The 19032-nt window shown below is 36.9% G+C and overlaps 2 protein-coding genes across 2 annotated transcripts; one reads left to right on the plus strand and one right to left on the minus strand.

Moving 5' to 3' along the window:
* LOC109235457 lies at positions 387-4087 on the plus strand. The gene is made up of 2 exons (XM_019401575.1): positions 387-840; positions 3599-4087. Exons 1-2 carry the CDS (start codon positions 728-730, stop codon positions 3804-3806), a joined length of 321 nt encoding a protein of 106 aa, XP_019257120.1. The 5' UTR covers positions 387-727; the 3' UTR covers positions 3807-4087.
* Positions 4507-11473, minus strand: LOC109235456 (4-coumarate--CoA ligase-like 5). The gene is made up of 5 exons (XM_019401574.1): positions 10051-11473; positions 5338-5483; positions 5122-5189; positions 4935-5037; positions 4507-4809 (listed from the first exon to the last, which is right to left on the minus strand). Exons 1-5 carry the CDS (start codon positions 11288-11290, stop codon positions 4696-4698), a joined length of 1671 nt encoding a protein of 556 aa, XP_019257119.1. The 5' UTR covers positions 11291-11473; the 3' UTR covers positions 4507-4695.

The following is a 19032-nucleotide window of genomic DNA, read 5'->3' on the forward strand; positions in this document are numbered from 1 at the left end:
TTGCTCAAACACATCTATGCAATTGAAGCATTCAACCGTTCTTCTTTGGACAGTCTTTTGCCTTATATAAACAAGTTCTTTTTACACAATAATCTCTTTATTATTAATCTACCAGTCGTATATCATTAATCAGCTCATAATAATTCACTTATTAGTAATCATCGCGTAAACAATATCCGCATGATACCCATATAACGTGAACCAAATGATCCCTCAAAATCTTAATAGATGTCCCAAAATTTGTTGGTAGTGGACCTCCAAATCAATGCTACTTATTTGAAATTCTTAATTCCGATATAAAAAGAAAACAAAATTCATGTTCCGCTTCATTTTGAAAATAGGAACATATAAAACAACTAAATACTATAGGCCAATAAAAAGGAAGAAAAACAATAAAAAGTCTCTACTTGGAATATTAGGAATATAAAACTCAAAATATTAGTAGTGTGAAAATCAAAAACAGAGAAATTTGTAATAACCCAAACGAACATTGCCAGTAGTGTTCCCATCCTCTCTTCCCGTAATAATAATTCGAATTCCTTCCGATCGCCGGCCGTCGTGTCGCCGCCGGCACATTCATCTCTTTGGAATCTCCGCTCCACCGATGCAAGCGTAGGAGAGCTGCAGAAACACACCCACATACACACGCACAGAGGCACACACAGAATCAACATTTGATCGATTGAGAGAGAGAGAGAGGAAGCAGCGAAGGAGACGAAAGGGAAGGATGATAACGAGATCAAAACTAGCAGAGCAGCTGAGAGAGTATCAGATTAGATCAAAACACGATTGGGCTTCCGTCTCTTTCTTCTCCTCTACCTCTAACTTAACATCCACAAGGTATCATTCCATTTCCAATTAGGGCTACGTTTTCCTTATCCTATATTTCTTTTAGCTTCATTTTCCTTATCCTATAATTTTTTTCTTTTTTCGCATCTGCATAGTCTATGTGGTGTTTTATGGATATATACATCTGAGAATTGGATTTGATTTGGTTAAATCCATTATTTGGAGGTCATTTTTATGTTTGATTGGGGATTATTATATGGAAGTTTTAAGTTTTGGCATGATTAGTTGATTATTTTGGCTCGCCAAAGTTCTTTGGATGGTTAAAAATTGGGTCTTTTGACTCGCAGCGGAGGCAAATAAGACTAGGTTATATCTTCCTATCTGCCCAAGCCTTAGTGGGCAGAGTCCTGGACACCACCGTCATCGAAAAAGAAAAAGAAAAAGAAAAGGATTGGATCTTTTGAATGAGAGGAATATTATGAAGCTATTAGATATAGTACAAGTAATGGTTTGCCATAGAAGTTTTCTCATATGACTTGATTGATTGTGAGTTGCAGTAGATTTACAATCCAGTTTGACGAATCAGTAAAAATGGATAACACTATGTTTGTATAGTGTATGTCTTTACACGAAAAACTATGAGTTCAAGAAGAACCCGAGCCATTTTGTGTGATGTATGCGTTAGATGAAAAACTAGGAATTCTAGAAGAACCCGAATCTTCAAATGCCAATTCAGGGAACCACGGAATTCGCTAAGAATGGCTCACAAAAGAAGAATAATAAAGAAGATGAGTTGATGTGTATTCGCCAGTGGTAAGCTGATTACAGTGGGTAATTTATACACTAAGGACTCGTTTCGTACGAGGGATAAGGGACAATTAATCCCGGGATCAAAATTTGGGATGAGTTTATCTCACGTTTGATAGGGATAAAACAACAGTATAACTAATCCCAGGATTAGTTATCCCGGGATTGTAGTGTTATTTTTTTCCATATAGAAGGGTGAGATAACAATCCCGGGATAACTAATCCCGTGATAATTATGGCATAACTTGTTTCCCAACCAAACGACCCCTAAGAAGTTCACTAAACTGCTAGTGACACTTCCCCATTTCCTCCCCTTCTTTGAATCTTTTGGATCGATCTTCTTCTTCTGGTTTCTCTTTCTCCATGTAGTAGCTTAAGTTGTATCCTTGTTTCAACAATAACATTGCAGAAGCTTTTGAGACAGAATGTGTCGGTTAGTTGACGCTCATTCCTCAGTGTACATTTATCAGTTTTTTGGTTGTAGTTTATCAAGTCCTGCAACAGCTCCTTGGCATTAACAAGGTTCCATTCCTTCACTTGTCTCCTATATCTAAAATCTTGAGAAAACCTCATTTTAACCCCCCACTAATGTAAACATCATCTCAGCTCAGCAGCCAATTTTGTTTAAAAACTCCTGCTTATCCGTACGTTAAGGAGTGACCAACTATTCAACTTATTTTACTTCTCTCTTTCTAATTATATTTTCCTCTGTGATGTTCAACCTAGGAGGATATCTCAATGGCGTCTTCCAGTTATATATCAGTGAGGCTATATTGTTAGTATTGTCTTCCACCAAAGAAATGTATTTCTGCAAACTTAGGATAAGTTAGATCACCTGTGCTGAAATATAACCGTATCAAATGCTTTACATCTGTTGCAACAAGTTCCTTATACTTGGTTGCTGTGGTAAATGTGTTCACTTGACGAGGTGGTTTTTCTTTTTTCCCCTTTTCATCCTCATAAGAAGTTCTTTTAGATTTTCGCTATTAAAGCCGCAATATGGAATAAGACAACTAATTGCATTCAATAGCCATTAAATCTGTATGGAATTTAAGCTGGAATACTGGTTATACAATGTACATTTTATTGTGCTTTCTAGTATGATCTATTTGTCTACATGAAAAAGAAAAGGTAATTTATGTATTATCCTGTTAAGCTTGCCCCTGTTTTTAAACATTGCTTCTTCCACCTTGTAAATCTTTTCTCAAATCCTTTCCGCTGGATGCATTCAGAAGTTGACCAAGGTATAAGGGAGTTTCTCCACTTTGCGTGATTGAATACCTACTGACCAATATTAGGTACTACATGGTAGGTGGCATCCCACTCTTTTGAGGCTTTCCAGTCATTAAGTACTATGCAATCATATCTAAGTACTTTTGAAATGCCATTTTGTCGCGGATTATTAAAATGGCTCATAACATTTTGAGACTTCTCTACCTCTTTCTATTTTTATATTGTTGATAAGTTGCCTCTTTTTAATTTTACCAAAAAATTATCTACCTATTAACTGATCTTCAGAAAGAAAAAAATTGGCATATTTAACGTATTTTAGGATTTGAATGAGCTATGCGGCATAGACATTGATGTGCCAATTCTTCCCTTTTTCAATAGTTTTGAAAAGCACGGATGACTTGTTTTTGATAATAAAAGAAATTCACGCATCAAAATCTCAGAAGAAGCCGGGATGAGTTATTAGTCATTTATTTCGAGAGATTTATTCAAGGACATTGAATATATCAGTACATGTAGAGGCAGCAAATGCTGGATCGAGTGAAAATGTTACGACCCTACCTTTAACAATGGACTGGATGAAGACTTTGGTGAATGGATCCTTACTGCTTGGTCTCCTAGAGCTGTATAGGTCTCTCAAACAAAACCTTTTGCAGTTTCCTGTATGGAGGATTATCATTGTCTACGCATCGTTACCACTTCTGGCAGTAACTTAGAATTTGTTTCTTCTGCGCTTTTCCTCTTATATAATTTTTTCTCTTTGTTGATGCAGGGTGGATGTCGTCATCTTTGTGTTATGGGAACTGGTTATTTTAGCATTCCTGGTTTTTTCTGCCGTTTCACTGTACTTCAGGCATCTAAGGCTTGCTTTTATTTTAGTATGTGTGACCTTGCTATTACTTTTGTGCATGAAAATAGCAAAGAAAGTAAGATCGGCCAGGAAAAAGAAGCGAAGGATGCTTCTTCCATTATCCATGTAGAGAAGTAGGATGAGCGAATTCTTTTACAACGAGTAAACAAACTCTTTTTTGTGTAAATTAAGAGAAATATCTTACTGCTATTTCGGTGTTCCTTTGGTTTTCTTTGTCTTTTTTTTTTCTCTTTAACACAGAGAAGCAGAGGGAAGTTACATGTTGTGGGATAGTTTCACTATAGAGCTACTTTGTCCGCTCCCATACTGCAGGCGTTCTGGCTGGTGAAGCTGGCTCTTGTTGGTTTCATCCTTCTCGTGTTATGAAATTTCCTTTTCCTTGCTTTTTGTTACTTATATTCACTCTATTTTGCCATAACAGTTATCAGCATTAGATGCTGGTAGAAAGTGCTCTAACTCCTGAATAATAAGTGACCCTAAACCTATGATTAAAAAGCGAAAAAGAGGAGCACATGTATTTTTTACTTTCTCATACTGCTGAAGCTGCAATGCAATGATTTAGTTGAATAGGAAAAATGGAGATGAAGATAAGACACCATGTTTTTGTGCATTGATGAGAAATGTTTTCCACCTGCAATTTAGTAGTATAGTACTGCTTCATTTGTTTACTTTTACAGAGCTGGAATGCGTTTATTTTTCCCACAAATGCGGAGAATTATTCCCTTCGTACAACTTTACACATAAGATAGTCCTACCAAGTTAATAGAAGTCCAAGATTCAATGAGAGGACAAAACTCTTCAATCATTTATAAATATCAACAATGAATTTCAGCACACTTTATTCCATTATTAACAGAGTAACAATAGTTGCTTGAAACTCAAACCCGACATTCATAAGTTTGATACACCAAGGAATAATGAGTTTACTCTAGTAGCCATGATCACAAACTATGGCTGCTGAAAGTTATAGTTACAGGGAAACTCTTAAGTCTCTTTTTTCAAAGTTTAGATGTTGCTAGCTTTATCAGATCCTTCCTGAGTATTTTGCCAGAAGGATTCTTGGGTATGGAAGCCACAAATGCAACTCTCCGGATTCTCTTGTATGGAGCCACCTACACAAACAAAATTATCTTTAAATTTAGCCATCACTACAGATCTGAATACCAGAAATTGCAATGCAGTTTCAAGTCTTAGTACGTTCATATAAATTCCTCTAGTAAATGACATTTTAAATTACCTGTTTGGCAATAAAATCCATGACTGCACTCTCTGACAGAGTACTTCCAGATTTTCTTACTACATATGCCATAGGAAACTGTCCGACATCCTTATCCGGAAACCTTAAACACCACAAGATTTATGAAATGAGCATCAGAGATCCATAACTTCATACACTCTGACTAATAATTGGAAGTAATACTCACGGTATAACAGCAGCATCAGAAATTTCTGGATGAGTGAGCAACAAAGCCTCTAACTCTGCTGGAGGAACCTACAAGTTCATATGACAAGTTTTCAGAGCGTTGTTACCATTAAGGAAATGTTAGAATCAAATATGCATAATACGTGTTTAGGCCATTTGGCCATATAGAAAATCCAGCTATATATTGGAAGAACGATAAACTGAGTCTTTCGTTTACCTGATAACCCTTATATTTGATCAGCTCCTTTAATCTATCAACCACAAAAATGAAACCGTCCTCATCTATATAACAGAGATCTCCAGTTCTTAACCATCCCTCTGAGTCTAAAGTTGAGGCAGTAGCTTCTTCATTACTGAAATAACCTGTGTTGTAGCGAGAACTGAATAAGTTAACGGATATTCCAAGAGAAACTTCAACACAATCAGGAATACAGGCTATAACAATAGGTTTGCTTCCAATAAGAATGTCAATGTATATCACTCTCACGAGCTTGTGGGTGATTCAACAGCAACAAGGATGAATTCATGGCTCTTAGGAGATTCAGACTACTGACAAGTTCACAAGATCAATAACCTTGATGAATTTTGATTGGTTTTTTATAATTAGAAAGTATTAAAAAATGAGAGCAAAATAGAACAATATAGTAATGGAGACAAAATATATAGAAGGGAGAATCATTTTGTTATTTCTCTTCTTGGTGTGTTTTTCATAGGGTCAAAATTAAAGTTCCCTATTTATAAAGGTACAAATACATTCAAAGGTTATAGGTTAACGTACTTCTTAATTGAGTACATGAATACAAAGTACGTTAAATGGACAGACAAATGCATTTTTCTCAATCACATGCATTCATCTCATATATAACAGAAAGACCAATTTTCAAATTTAAAGACTTACAAGTTCCTTTATCGTCTCTCATCTTATTATATGTTCACTAGTTCCTCTTTATACAAATTGATAACATCTAAGATAGCTAAACACGCATGCCCTTAACTATTGGTGGCAGTGGCGAATCCAGGAATTGAAGTTCGGGGGTGCTGAACTTTTTTTGGCATAAAGTTATTACCTATCACATCGTATAAAAATATAACTATTTGAACATGATGATGAAAAAAAGTTAACAAGAGAACTCATAGTATTTATATTAAGGACGTCGTAAAACTATGATGGATAACGCAACCGACGAGAAAAAAGATTTATGGGTTTGTCCCTTCGGGAGGAATTGCTCATCTTCAGGAGAGTCGAACTTTGGAGTCTTTTTTCTTTCTTTATAGTGAATTAGATTTTGTAAAATAAGAAAAGATAAAACAAAGCCAGCAAAAAGAATGAAGTGGTTGGTGAAAACTGGAAAGAAAGAAAAGGAGAAAGTAGCTTGATAACATAAGGGAAACAACAACAACAACAACAACGACGACCCAGTGAGATCCCACTAGTGGAGTTTGGGAAGGGTAGTGTGTACGCAGCCCTACCCCGAGGAGTAGAGAGGCTGTTTCCGAAGGACTCTCGGCTCAAGAAGACGAAAAGAGGCAATATATTAGTATCATCAATAAAAACCATAGAAGAAAATAACAGCACCACAAGAACCAGGAAATAGCTGAAAAGCAAAACAATAACCAGTAGATAAAGCCCGTCACTAAGAGGAACGAAAGAGTAGTGAGAACTCAACCCTAACACTAGCAGTCTAAGACTAAATCCTAAAAGACTAGCCTCACTCTGGTGCACCGTAGAAATATGCCCAACTACCTCCTAACCTAGAACCTTAATGCTCGACCTCCACAACTTCTGTCTAGGGTCGTGTCCTCGGTAATTTGGAGTCACGCCGTGTCCTGCCTGATCACCTCTCCCCAATACTTCTTTGGCCGCCATCTATCTCTCATCGCACCCACCAAAGCCAACCGCTCACACCTCCTCACCGGAGCATTTGGGCTTCTCCTCTGAACGTGCCTGAACCATCTGAGTCTAGCTTCCCGCAGCTTGTCATTCATGGGGGCAACGCCCACCTTCACCAGGATATTTTCATTCCTAATCTTATCCATCTTGGTATGCTCGCACATCCACCTCAGCATCTTCATCTCTGTTACTTCCATTATCTGGATATTTGAGTTCTTAACTAGCCAACACTCAGCCCCATACAATATGGCCGGTCTAACTACCGCTCTATGATAACATAAGGGAAAAAAACAAAAATAATTGGCTTGTTTCTAAAAGGCTTGTTGAGAGAGAGAATTGAACCCTCGACCTTCATCAAATTTCCTAAACCTCTGGCGCTCTTCCACAACCAAAGCACCCGTCAGACTTTCTGTTTCATGGGTGCTTTTGCAGTCTTTTATAATCATTTCCTCAAATTTTCGATACAACTATACATACTCTGCGTTGAGGTTAATGGGTGCTCGAGCACCCAAATTTAATGGGTAGATCCGCCCCTGACCGGTGGCAAAATGGATAAAAATAATAATTATTCATCCATATTATCCACTACAATATGGGTTGGATAATGGACTTTTTAATAATAGGTCAAATGTGGATAAGATCCATATTATCCACTTAAAAATGGATAACCAATGAGTTTAACTTTTACATTTGCATAGACTTAGATTGGGAGTTCCTCAAGTTTGGGAGACTAGAAATTCTCCCAAAAGTGATCGTATAGAGATAATATGGATATCCATTATCCACCAGTTAAACCATTTCCTATCCGTATTAAATGTAGGTCGGGTCGGATATTTTATCCATTTTGCATTATCAGTTTTGACCGGCCCATATACGACACAACCCGCCCGTTTGTCACCCCTAATGTCCTTAAAATAAGGTTCAACTTAGTTCATAGTTGATGCATGATGGAATAAATAGTTTACACATAATTATTGATAATCCTTTTAATCAGTATCACGGAAATTAATTACAATATAGCAGCTAAAATAGAGATAGGAAACATGTAGGATGCGAGTATAATTTAAAAACCTGTATGGAGCTGTCAGTTATAAAATAATCAGACTGAAGTCAATATAACATATTAATATATTGTATGCTGAGATGCAAATCGTGCAATTAATTTTTTCAGTTGTGATTTCTAAAATCTCTAACACATAGGCAAAATATCAAACTAATTTCCAAATATTAAAAACATGTGAAAGTCATTAATTAAATCCTTTAGGGTGATATTGTACTGACTTTACTTTTAATTTGACCCTATGTTCTGCACTAATTCTGGACAGGATTGCATAAAGTGACGCTTCAGTTGATGTCCAAAAAAAACAAAAGAGAAAATGCTGACTATTTCTTCGGTCCCCATCTACTTTATTGGACCATCAAGAATTATGGTAAACAGTGGAGCAGACAAAAGAAAAATGCTAAGTTTATATATATTCACGAAGGATTGAGAACCATGAGATGTCACACTTAAATCTCAACGAAGGTAAAAATATTAAGTGATTTTTTTTCATCTATCCAAACTTTAGTGAACAACCGGTGGGAGATGATATGTGCATCGTGAAATTAGTTGATGTATACATGCTGGTTCGACTATTACGATTATCAAAAAAAAATCATAATTACATTTTTTTAGGGGTTGTTTGGTAGCCGATTAGAGAGGAGTTATCCATGTATTAAAATTAGGATAACTTTATACATTGTTTGGTTAAAAGAAGGGAAAAAATAATCTCCACATAAAAGCTAGCATAAGTTATACGATGTTTGGTTGTTATTTCCTCTTTTACACATAAAATGTAGCATTGCTAATACTTTTTGGTTCATGTTTTACGTTTCCGCATAACTAATACATGTATAAGTTATGAGGGAATCTATGTATTATATATGCAGGGTAGAAAGTGGAATAGCTTGTACATTGATTAGTAATACTAGTATTAAAACACAAAATGACAAGAATACTCTTTATTCTTGTATTTTTTTGTTAAAAAAATATATTTAAACTATACTAACAATTTTAATAAAATAAAGTAAGCTAATAATAAATAACACTCGCATTACACTTATAATACTAATCCTTATATAACTATCACATAACTAATCCCCGCATAACTAATCCATGCATAACTAATCCCAACATAACTCAACCTTGCATAATTTATCCCTGCATAACTAATACATGCATAACTAATCCCTGCATTACTTATTCACGCATAACTAATACCTGCATAACTAATACCTGCATAACTCTAACCGGCAACCAAACGACCCCTTAATGTATGGACTGGAACAGAAGTCACTGGTCTTATTCACCAGCCAGGGAGGACCTCTTTTAGCGGTGACCGCAGGTGTGTTATTATTAACTTAAATTATATGTAAATTGAAATTCTTTTAAAATATACTCCCTCTGTTCTAGTTTATTTGAACCTATTTTCTTTTTGGTTCGTTTCAAAATAAATGACCCCTTTTTAAATTTAGAAATAATTTAGTTTAAATTTCCAATTCTACCATTAATGAGAAGCTTTTATAACCACACAAATACTCTGAACCTCTTATTGACTTGTTTAGGACCACAAATTCCAAAAGTCTTATTTTTTCTTAAACTCTGTGTCCAGTTAAATAGGTTCACATCAATTGGAACGGAGAGAATATGTATCTCTCCGCTGTCACAAAAGAATATCATATTCCATCTTTTTTCTGGATCTGCAATTATTCATGAGCTTTTAGTTACAACTTGACATTAAATTGTGACCATCTCTTTCCATTCTTTCTTAAATAATGCCTTAGCTGCTAGATTCCAACTTGTCATTATTTCTTAAATAATGTTTTAGCTGCTGATTCCAACTTGTCACACTACTGTAACATCAAATTACTACTAGGAAAGATGATTCATACAGATGTGGGCAACACAACTTTTCCATAGTATCATATTCAATTATTGCAAAAAATTAAATCAAAAACATGTTTAAAAAAATAAAAATAAAAATAAAAATAAAATCATACCTTTCATAATGGTAGGTCCCCTTAGCCAAAGTTCACCGGTCTTATTCACCGGAAAAGCCTTCCCACTTTCGGGATCCACAATTTTTGCCGACATGCTCGGCGACAACATCCCCGCCGTCCCATATCTCCGGCTCTCCTCTAACGAATCCGTCGACGCCCCAATTCCCGTTGATTCAGTCAAGCCATAACCTTGCAAAATTGTCACACTTGGATATTTCTCCAAAAACCCTTCAATTACTTCCTTACTCAAAGGTGCACCCCCAGAAAGAACTTTCTTTAAACTGCTCAAATCATATTTCTTTTTAATCACCTCAGCATTATTCACTAGCGCAACAAGAATTGGTGGCACGAGAGGTAAATAAGTTGCTTTGTATTTGTGAATTGATAATAACATTTCGTCCATTTCGAATTTCGATAGTACCACGACTGTCGATCCACTAGCTAATAACCCAGCTGCAAAAGCTGCTAAACCGTAAATATGAAACATGGGTACTGTACAAATAAAAGTTTGTTCTCCTTCGTCTAATTTGAACCGACCCACAATTGTTTGAACCATAGCAATTAAATTTCTATGAGATGAAACAACTCCTTTACTTGCACCAGTAGTTCCTGAAGAATAAAGCAGAGTAGCTGTATCATCTTGTGTCACTCGCTCTTTCAATCTGCTTTGAACATGTTTTTTCTGAATCATTTTTTCTAAATTACCCAAAATCTTGAAATTGAAATTACCCTTTTGAGTAAGATTAATTGTTTGATTGTTGATAAGAATAATCGGGAGATTAGAATCGACGAGCTTAGGGAGGAGTTCAGGGATTGTGAAGGCGATTACAGGGTTTGAATCTTTGATCTGTTTGTTAATTTCACGTGGGGTGTTGAGGGGGTTTGTTGTGGTGATAATAGCGCCGAGAGACATGACGGCGAGGCAAACAATGGGGAAATAGATGGAGTTTGGTGAGAGGAGAAGAACTACGTTGCCCTTATGAATTCCCATGTCGATAGAGAGACACGTGGCTAAAGATTCGACGGCGTTCCAGACGTCGGAGAAAGTGAGTTGCTTCCCTGTTGTGGCATCGATGAAAGCGATCTTGCCGCGGTGTGCTCGTGATGATATGAAAGTTGTCACGTCGAGAGCTTCGTTTGCTGGCAAGGGAATTGGGTCTCGTTTGCTGTAGAATGTTGAGTCCGCCGGAGAATAGCCGGTTCTTGGATCGACGGTTGAGCCATTGCTAAACTGTGCCATTATTGGGAAATGGAGCTAAGCTAAGCTTCTTTTGAACTGAAAATTGGAATTATGATGACAAATTTGGGATCTGAGGAATTCTATAATATAGCATTTGTGGATCACCAAAGTTGACTGCCACTTTAATGATTTTTTGTACTTGACTCACTCTGCAGGTATTTGAATGATGCGTGTTACATGTGCAGATAATTATGTGTTTTTTATTTCATAGGATGGAGATGAATTACGGATCTGCTCCCAAATGTTTGAACTGGGTTACTATTTTGCCCCTTAGAGTTCAAATTAGGTAAATGGTTAAGTTGTTCTTTACTCGATGGTAACCAAATTATGACTCATGGAGTCATGGATTGTGTTGAGTACTTTATTGTTTTGTTTTACATACTAAAAGTTACGCGGATATTATGGTGAGTAGTTAATAACATTAGAATTACTCATTTTAAATATATTTTTTTATTATTAAATTCTTTTATTTTTATAGTCAGGACTATGAGAGGTGACTCCGAGCTTTTTTCGGTAGTTATGGGGTTACACCAAGGATCTGCACTTAGCCCGTTCTTATTTCCCTGACACCATATTCAAGGGGAGGTGCCATGGTGTATCTTGTGCGCTGATGATATAGTTCTGATTGATGAGACGCGAAGCGGTGTTAATGAGAGACTGGAGGTTTAGAGGCAGGCCATGGAATCTAAAGGTTTCAAGTTGAGTAGAACTAAGACGGAATATCTGGAGTGTAAGTTCAACGGCGTGACGGGGAAACGGACGTGGTAGTGAGGCTCGACTCACAAGTTATTCCCAAGAGAGAAAGTTTCAAGTACCTAGGGTCAATTATCCAGGAAGATGGGGAGATCGACGGGGATGTCACGCGCCGTATTGGGGTGGGGTGGATGAAATGGCGGTTAGCGTCTGGAGTCCTGTGTGACAATAAGGTGCCACCAAAACTCAAAGGTAAGTTCTACAGAGCGGTGATTAGGCCGGCTATGTTATATGGGGCTGTGTGTTGGCCAGTTAAGAATTCACATATCCAGAAGATGAAAGTAGCCGAAATGAGGATGTTGAGATGAATGTGCGGGCTTACTAAACTAGATGAGATAAGGAATGAAGATGTTCGGGAGAGGGTGGACGTTGCTCCCGTGGACGACAAGATGCGGGAAGCGAGGCTTAGATGGTTCGGGCACGTGCGGAGGAGAACCATAGATGCCCCAGTTAGGAGGTGCGAGCGGATGGCTTTGGCAGACACGAAAAGAGGTGAAGCGCGACCTAAGAAGTATTGGGGCTAGGTGATCAGGCAGGACATGACGCGACTTCAGATTTTCGAGGACATGGCTCTTAATAGGAACGTGCGGAGGTCAGCATTAGGTTGTAAGCTAGGGGGTAGTAGAGAGTTTCTCCCTCTTTGTACCGGGTAGTCTGATAGAGTTTTGTCTAGGTCTGTTAACGGTTTATGTTGTGTTCACACTATTTTGTTGTTTTGCATAGTATTGTGTTATTGCAATCTCTTTCATTTATTTGTTGTCTCTTAGGATGATATTATTACTTCTCTGGCTTCTTTTGTTGTAACAGATATTTTCTTTCGTTTCTTTTCTGATATTATTGTCTTTTCTGTTGAGCCGAGGGTCTCCCAGAAACAACCTCTCTACCCTTCCGGGGTAGGGGTAAAGTCTGCATACACTCAACCCTCTCCAGACCCCACTAATAAAATTTTATCGGGTATGTTGTTGTTGTTATTATTGTTGTTGTTGTTCTTATTTTATCTTGCATAAAATAATATCATCGACAAAGTGTTGTAATAATAATTGTGCCGAGATTATATTTTCTTGTGTGGTCAACCAAATTTCGCATTAGTTATGCAAGAATTATTTTTCCTAATCATCCCAACCAAAATTATTTTATGCAAAATTTTACTCTGAGATTTCTTTTCTTCAACTCCTCCAACAGGGTCATTTTAGGAACACAACCTCTTCAAATTAAATAATTTAAGGAAAATGAGTAGATAATATTAAATAAGAACAAGAAGGAAAGAAGAACAACTTATCAAAAATACTGTGTCGTGGCAAGCCACTGCCTTAAAAGCGTTTTCGGCCCGACTAGGTGCAAATCGTTAAGACTGGTCGCTCCCCAAGGTTCGACAGCACCTCCAAACATGTGCACTCGTGGCTAGAAGTTTAGAATTTGCACAAAACAGTTGCCCAGAAAGAAGAGAAGATGAAGGTATTTTATGTGTTGGATAATTCACAAAGAAGACTAGGAAGAAAGTAATCGTTAGCTAGATGAATTCTTGGTTAAGAATTGAGTGAATATGATGGCTAATGATCATCTTATTTATAGGCAATTAGGGAGGTTGCATGTATGATAAGTGTGGAGAGTCTTTTAACATTTGTCCAAATATATAGTCCACTTGTCTTCAATATTAACAAGTGTACCTAATCTTTCATGCATGAAGACACATGGTTGATTTGCATAGCCACTTGCCCAAGTCATTCAACACTTGACTTTAAGGCTTCATGCAAGAAGCCACTTGGAAATATGTCAAAGCCATTCAACACTTGGCTTTAAGGCTTCATGCAAGAGGCCACTTGGAAATAAATAAAAAAACTCATGGCTATTGGTTGTAAATGGAATTTCAAAAAGAAATTTTGAGTTTGCATTATGAATAATTCCAACAATCCCCCACTAATGCAAAGACAAAAATAGAACAATTCTGGGCAAAAGAAGAAACATGTACTTAAGTGTCAATATCTTTCGATTTGAATTGACACGTAGTGAAATGAGGCAACAATTAACATCCACAAAGTGAAGTACTCTTGAACTGAATGTACATTAATTGAGACCCCCACAACACATACTATATCCTTAATTTTATGCAAACTCTGCGATACTAACAAAGTGCTTTTATGGTCATGCACATACCTTGGGTCTCATGAGTGCTCTAGAAAGACATCCCAAGTCTTTCATAAAAGGCGACCGCACCTTTACACTCACGTAGGTGATTCCATCAATTCTATCTATACATAGACTACCTTAAGGCTATGGAATCATTAAGAGCAAAATAAGCTCAACCTTATAAAGCACTACCACACGCCATAGGGATAGGAAATGTTGTGCATATTGAGGTCTCATATGGCTTCGTTTGACCACAAACGGGTATCCACCATACTTCCTCAATCCATGGGCTTTAGCCCCATCCCCCTCGACGTTTCAAGGATAACTCTCCTTGCCAAACCCTTGGTTAAAGGATCCGCCAAATTTCTTTCAGATCTTACATATTCCAAGGAAATAACACCATGTTTCAATAACTGTTTTACTGCACCATGCCTAATGCGGATATGTCTTCTTTTTCCATTGTACACACTATTTTTGGCAATTCCAATTGCTGCCTGTGAGTCACAATGTAGAGAAACTGGTGAAGCTTGTCTTCCCCATAAAGGCACGTCTGCCAATAAGTTTCTCAACCACTCGGCTTCTTGCCTTTCCAACTCAAGAGCAATGAATTCAGACTCCATAGTAGATCGTGCTATACAAGTCTGTTTTGAAGACTTTCATGAAATAACACCTGCACCCAAAGTGAACACATAACAACTAATGGAGCTAACTTCATCATTGTCAGTAACCCAGTTTGCATCACAAAATCCTTCTAAAACAACAGGAAATTTATTAAAATGCAAACACCAATCCATAGTACCTCTCAAATATCTTAGCAAACGATGAAGAGCATTCCAGTGTTCACTACTAGGGTTGTGAGTCTATCTACTCAATCTACTAACAGCATAAGCAATATCAGGTCGTGTATAATTCATGAGAAATATTACACTACCAATTATCTTAGCATACTCAGTTTGAGAAATACTACATTCCTTATTCTTTTTCAAGTGTATGCTAGGATCATAAGGAGTTCTCACAGGTGCTACATCAAAACAATTTCAACATTTTCTCAATATAATAAGACTGAGATAATGAAAAACCATTAGAAGTTCTTTTGATTTTAACCCCTAAAATCACATCTGCTTCTCCAAGATCTTTCATTTCAAATTTAGAAGACAAAAAATTCTTAGTCTCATTAATGACATTCACATTAGGGCCAAAGATTAATATGTCATCCACATACAAACATATAATAACACAATCTGATCCTATCATCTTGGAATAAACACAAGTATCAGATGCATTAACAACAAAACCACTATCCACTAATGTGCTATTAAACTTTTCATACCATTGCTTAGGTGCCTGCTTTGGACCACACAAAGACTTTCTCAATTTGCATACTTTATTCTCCTGTCCTTGGATCATAAATCCCTCAGGTTGAGACATATAGATATCTTCCTCTAAATCACCATTTAGGAAAGCCGTTTTAACATCCATTTGATGTATCACTAAATTATGAATAGCGGCTAAAGCAACAAGAGTTCTAATAGTCGCTATCTTAGTCACAGGAGAATAAGTGTCAAGTAATCAAAGTCTTTCTTTTGGTTAAAACCCCTAATAACAAGTCTAGCCTTATATTTCTCAATTGTACCATCAGGTCTCAATTTCTTCTTAAATATCCACTTGCTACTTATGGGTTTACAACCTTTAGGCAAATCAGACAAGTCCCGAGTGTGATCAGAAACTATAGAGTCTAATTCACTTTTAGTGGCCTCTTTCCAAAAATTAGCATCTATTGACCTCATTTCTTCATTCTATGTCTTAGCGTCTTCTTCTATTAAATAGATTGACACTAATTCATCACTCAAAATATCAAGATCAATATTTTTAGTCAAGAAAGTGGTAATAAAGTCAGGACCAAAGCTAGCTTCAATTCTACGCCTCTTACTTCTTCTAAGTTTATTTTCATGCTTATTAGCAGCAACACTAGAAGAAGGTACAATATGAGAGTTAATAGACATAGATGTAGAAGCATTATTCGGCACATCACTAGGAACATTATTTTTCAATGGAAAAACATGCTCAGAAAATTTTGCATCTCTAGATTCACAAAAAAACTATCATTCAAAGACATAAATCTATATGCAGCACTATTTTGAGCATAACCAATGAAAATAGCATCAAAAGTTTTGGGTCCAACAGTTACTTGTTTAAAATCAGGTAGACCAACCTTAGTCAAACACCTCCACACTTTTAAAAATTTTAAGTTAGGGGCAAACCCTTTCCATAACTCATATGGAGTTTTATCTAACTTCTTATGAGGGACTTTATTAAGAACATAGCATGCAGATAAAACAGCTTCCCCCCACATATTATCAGATAAACCCGAACTCAAAAGCATAGAATTCATCATTTCCTTAAGGGTTCTATTTTTCCGTTCGGCTACACCATTTTGTTGGGGAGTATAAGGAGCACTAACCTCGTGTATAATGCCATTTTTCTCACAAAAGGCTTCTAGAGTATTAGTACTATATTCACCACCCCTGTCAGACCTAAGTCTCTTGATTTTTCTGTCTAATTGATTCTCTACTTCTGCCTTGTATTTTAAAAATATGCTTTCAGCCTCATCATTTGACTTAAGAAGATAGACCTTAGTGTATCTAGAAAAGTCATCTACAAAGGTGATGTAGTATTTTTTTCCACCTTTACTAACAGTGTTCTTGAAATCTGCTAAGTCTGAATGTACTAGTTCAAGCAATTCTGTTTTTCTACTAGTTACATTCTTAAAAGGCTTTTTGGTATGTTTTGCTTCTACACAAACAGGACACTTAGAAAAATAATCAACATTAACTACAGGAATTAATTCCATTTTTCTAAGTCTTTTAATAGAAACAATATTAACATGACCTAGTCTACCATGCCACAAATCAATAGACTCAGCAATATAAGCAGAATTGAAAGTACTAGCATTATTAGTAATCTCTTGAGCGATGTTCAGTATAAATAAACCCCCACTAAGGTAACCCTTCCCAACAAAGTCTCCCCCACGAGAAATAACAATTTTATCATATTTAAAAACAAGTTTAAGACCTACCTTGTTGAGAAGCGCACCAGAAACTAAGTTTCTACGAAGGGAGGGTACATACAGAACATTGTTCAAAGCTAAAGTTTTTCTAGAAGTTAATTTAAGAAGAGTTTTTCCTTTACCCATAACTCCAGCTGTAGTGGAGTTACCCATGTAGACACACTTGCTATCAGCAGATTCCTCAAAGTCGTGAAACAGCTCTTTGTTGGCACAAAGATGCCTTGAAGCGTCTGTGTCCAGTATCCAGTCAGTCTTGTTAGCCATCATGTTTGCCTCAACAACCACAGCAGCAATGACATCACCACCCTCAGTAAGGTTGGCTTGGACTGGAGCTTTTCCTCCATTCTTTGAGCGTTGTCCTTGTCTCTGGTTGCACTGAAAAGCTTGCGACCAATTTTGCCGCAGACATAGCAAGGTCCTTTCGACTTTTGAATATGGCCCTCCGGCTTATTGAAGTAATTCTGCTTCTTCACATGTCCTTTCTTCTGGCCTTTCTTCTGTTTTCCTTTAAACCTGTCTTTCACAAAAGTACTAGAAGATTCCACAAGGTTAGCTTTAGAAGAATTAAGAGAGAGAGATTTCATCTTATCCTTAAGCCGTTCAGACTCCTCATCTTTGAGACGGTTTTCTTCCTCAACCCTCATGTGACTGATCAGTTCTTGAAGAGTTAAGTTTTTCTTCTTGTGCTTCAGTTGATTCCTGTAATCACTCCAGGAAGGTGGAAACTTTTTAAGCAGAACATTAGCCTGAAGAACCTCACACATCTCCATGCCCTCGTTCAAAACATCAGCAGTCAAGTTCTCATACTCGTGAACCCGTTCCATAATTGGCTTATCATCAACCATCTGAAACTTGATCCACTTTCCAACGACATACTTCTTTTTTCCCGCGTCATCAGCACCATAATTCTTCTCCAAACTGTCCCATATGACTTTAGCAGATTTAAAATTATAAACAAATCAAAGAGAGGGTTAGTCATATGGCTAAGCAAATGCCCTCTCACTGTTTTATTATCCTTTTCAAATTTCTTCTTAGCAACATCATCAACAACAATAATATTAGCAGTATTAGAACTATCAGCAACAATATTAGCAGGAAGATCGTTAAACAAAACATAATCAACTTCTAATTGTTCAAAGAAAATTAAAAGTTTCTGGGACCAACGCTTATAATTGTTTCCATCTAAAGGCTCAAGCTTTGAGAGATCAGGAAGTATTTTGTTCAAAGTGGTGGCCATTAGTCAATATTATATGCGAAATCTCTTTCAAATTGTAAGGAAAATTAGTAGATAATATTGACTAAGAACAAGAAGGAAAGAAGAACAACTTATCAGAAATACTGTGTCGTGGAAAGCCACTGCCTTGAAAGCGATTTCGGCCCGACTAGGTGCAAATCGTTAAGACCGGTCGCTCCCCAAGGTTCCACAGCACCTCCAAACACGTGCACTCGTGGCTGGAAGTTTAGAATTTGCACAAAACAGTTGCCCAGAAAGAAGAGAAGATGAAGATATTTTATGTGTTGGATAATTCACAAAGAAGGCTAGGAAGAAAGTAATCGTTAGCTAGATGAATTCTTGGTTAAGAATTGAGTGAATATGATGGCTAATGATCATCTTATTTATAGGCAATTAGGGAGGTTGCATGTATGACAAGTGTGGAGAGTCTTTTAACACTTGTCCAAATATATAGTCCACTTGTCTTCAATATTAACAAGTGTACCTAATCTTCCATGCATGAAGACACATGGTAGATTTGCATAGCCACTTGCCCAAGTCATTCAACACTTGGCTTTAAGG

The sequence above is a fragment of the Nicotiana attenuata genome, chromosome 12 (assembly GCF_001879085.1).
Source record: "Nicotiana attenuata strain UT chromosome 12, NIATTr2, whole genome shotgun sequence".
Lineage (NCBI taxonomy): Eukaryota > Viridiplantae > Streptophyta > Magnoliopsida > Solanales > Solanaceae > Nicotiana > Nicotiana attenuata.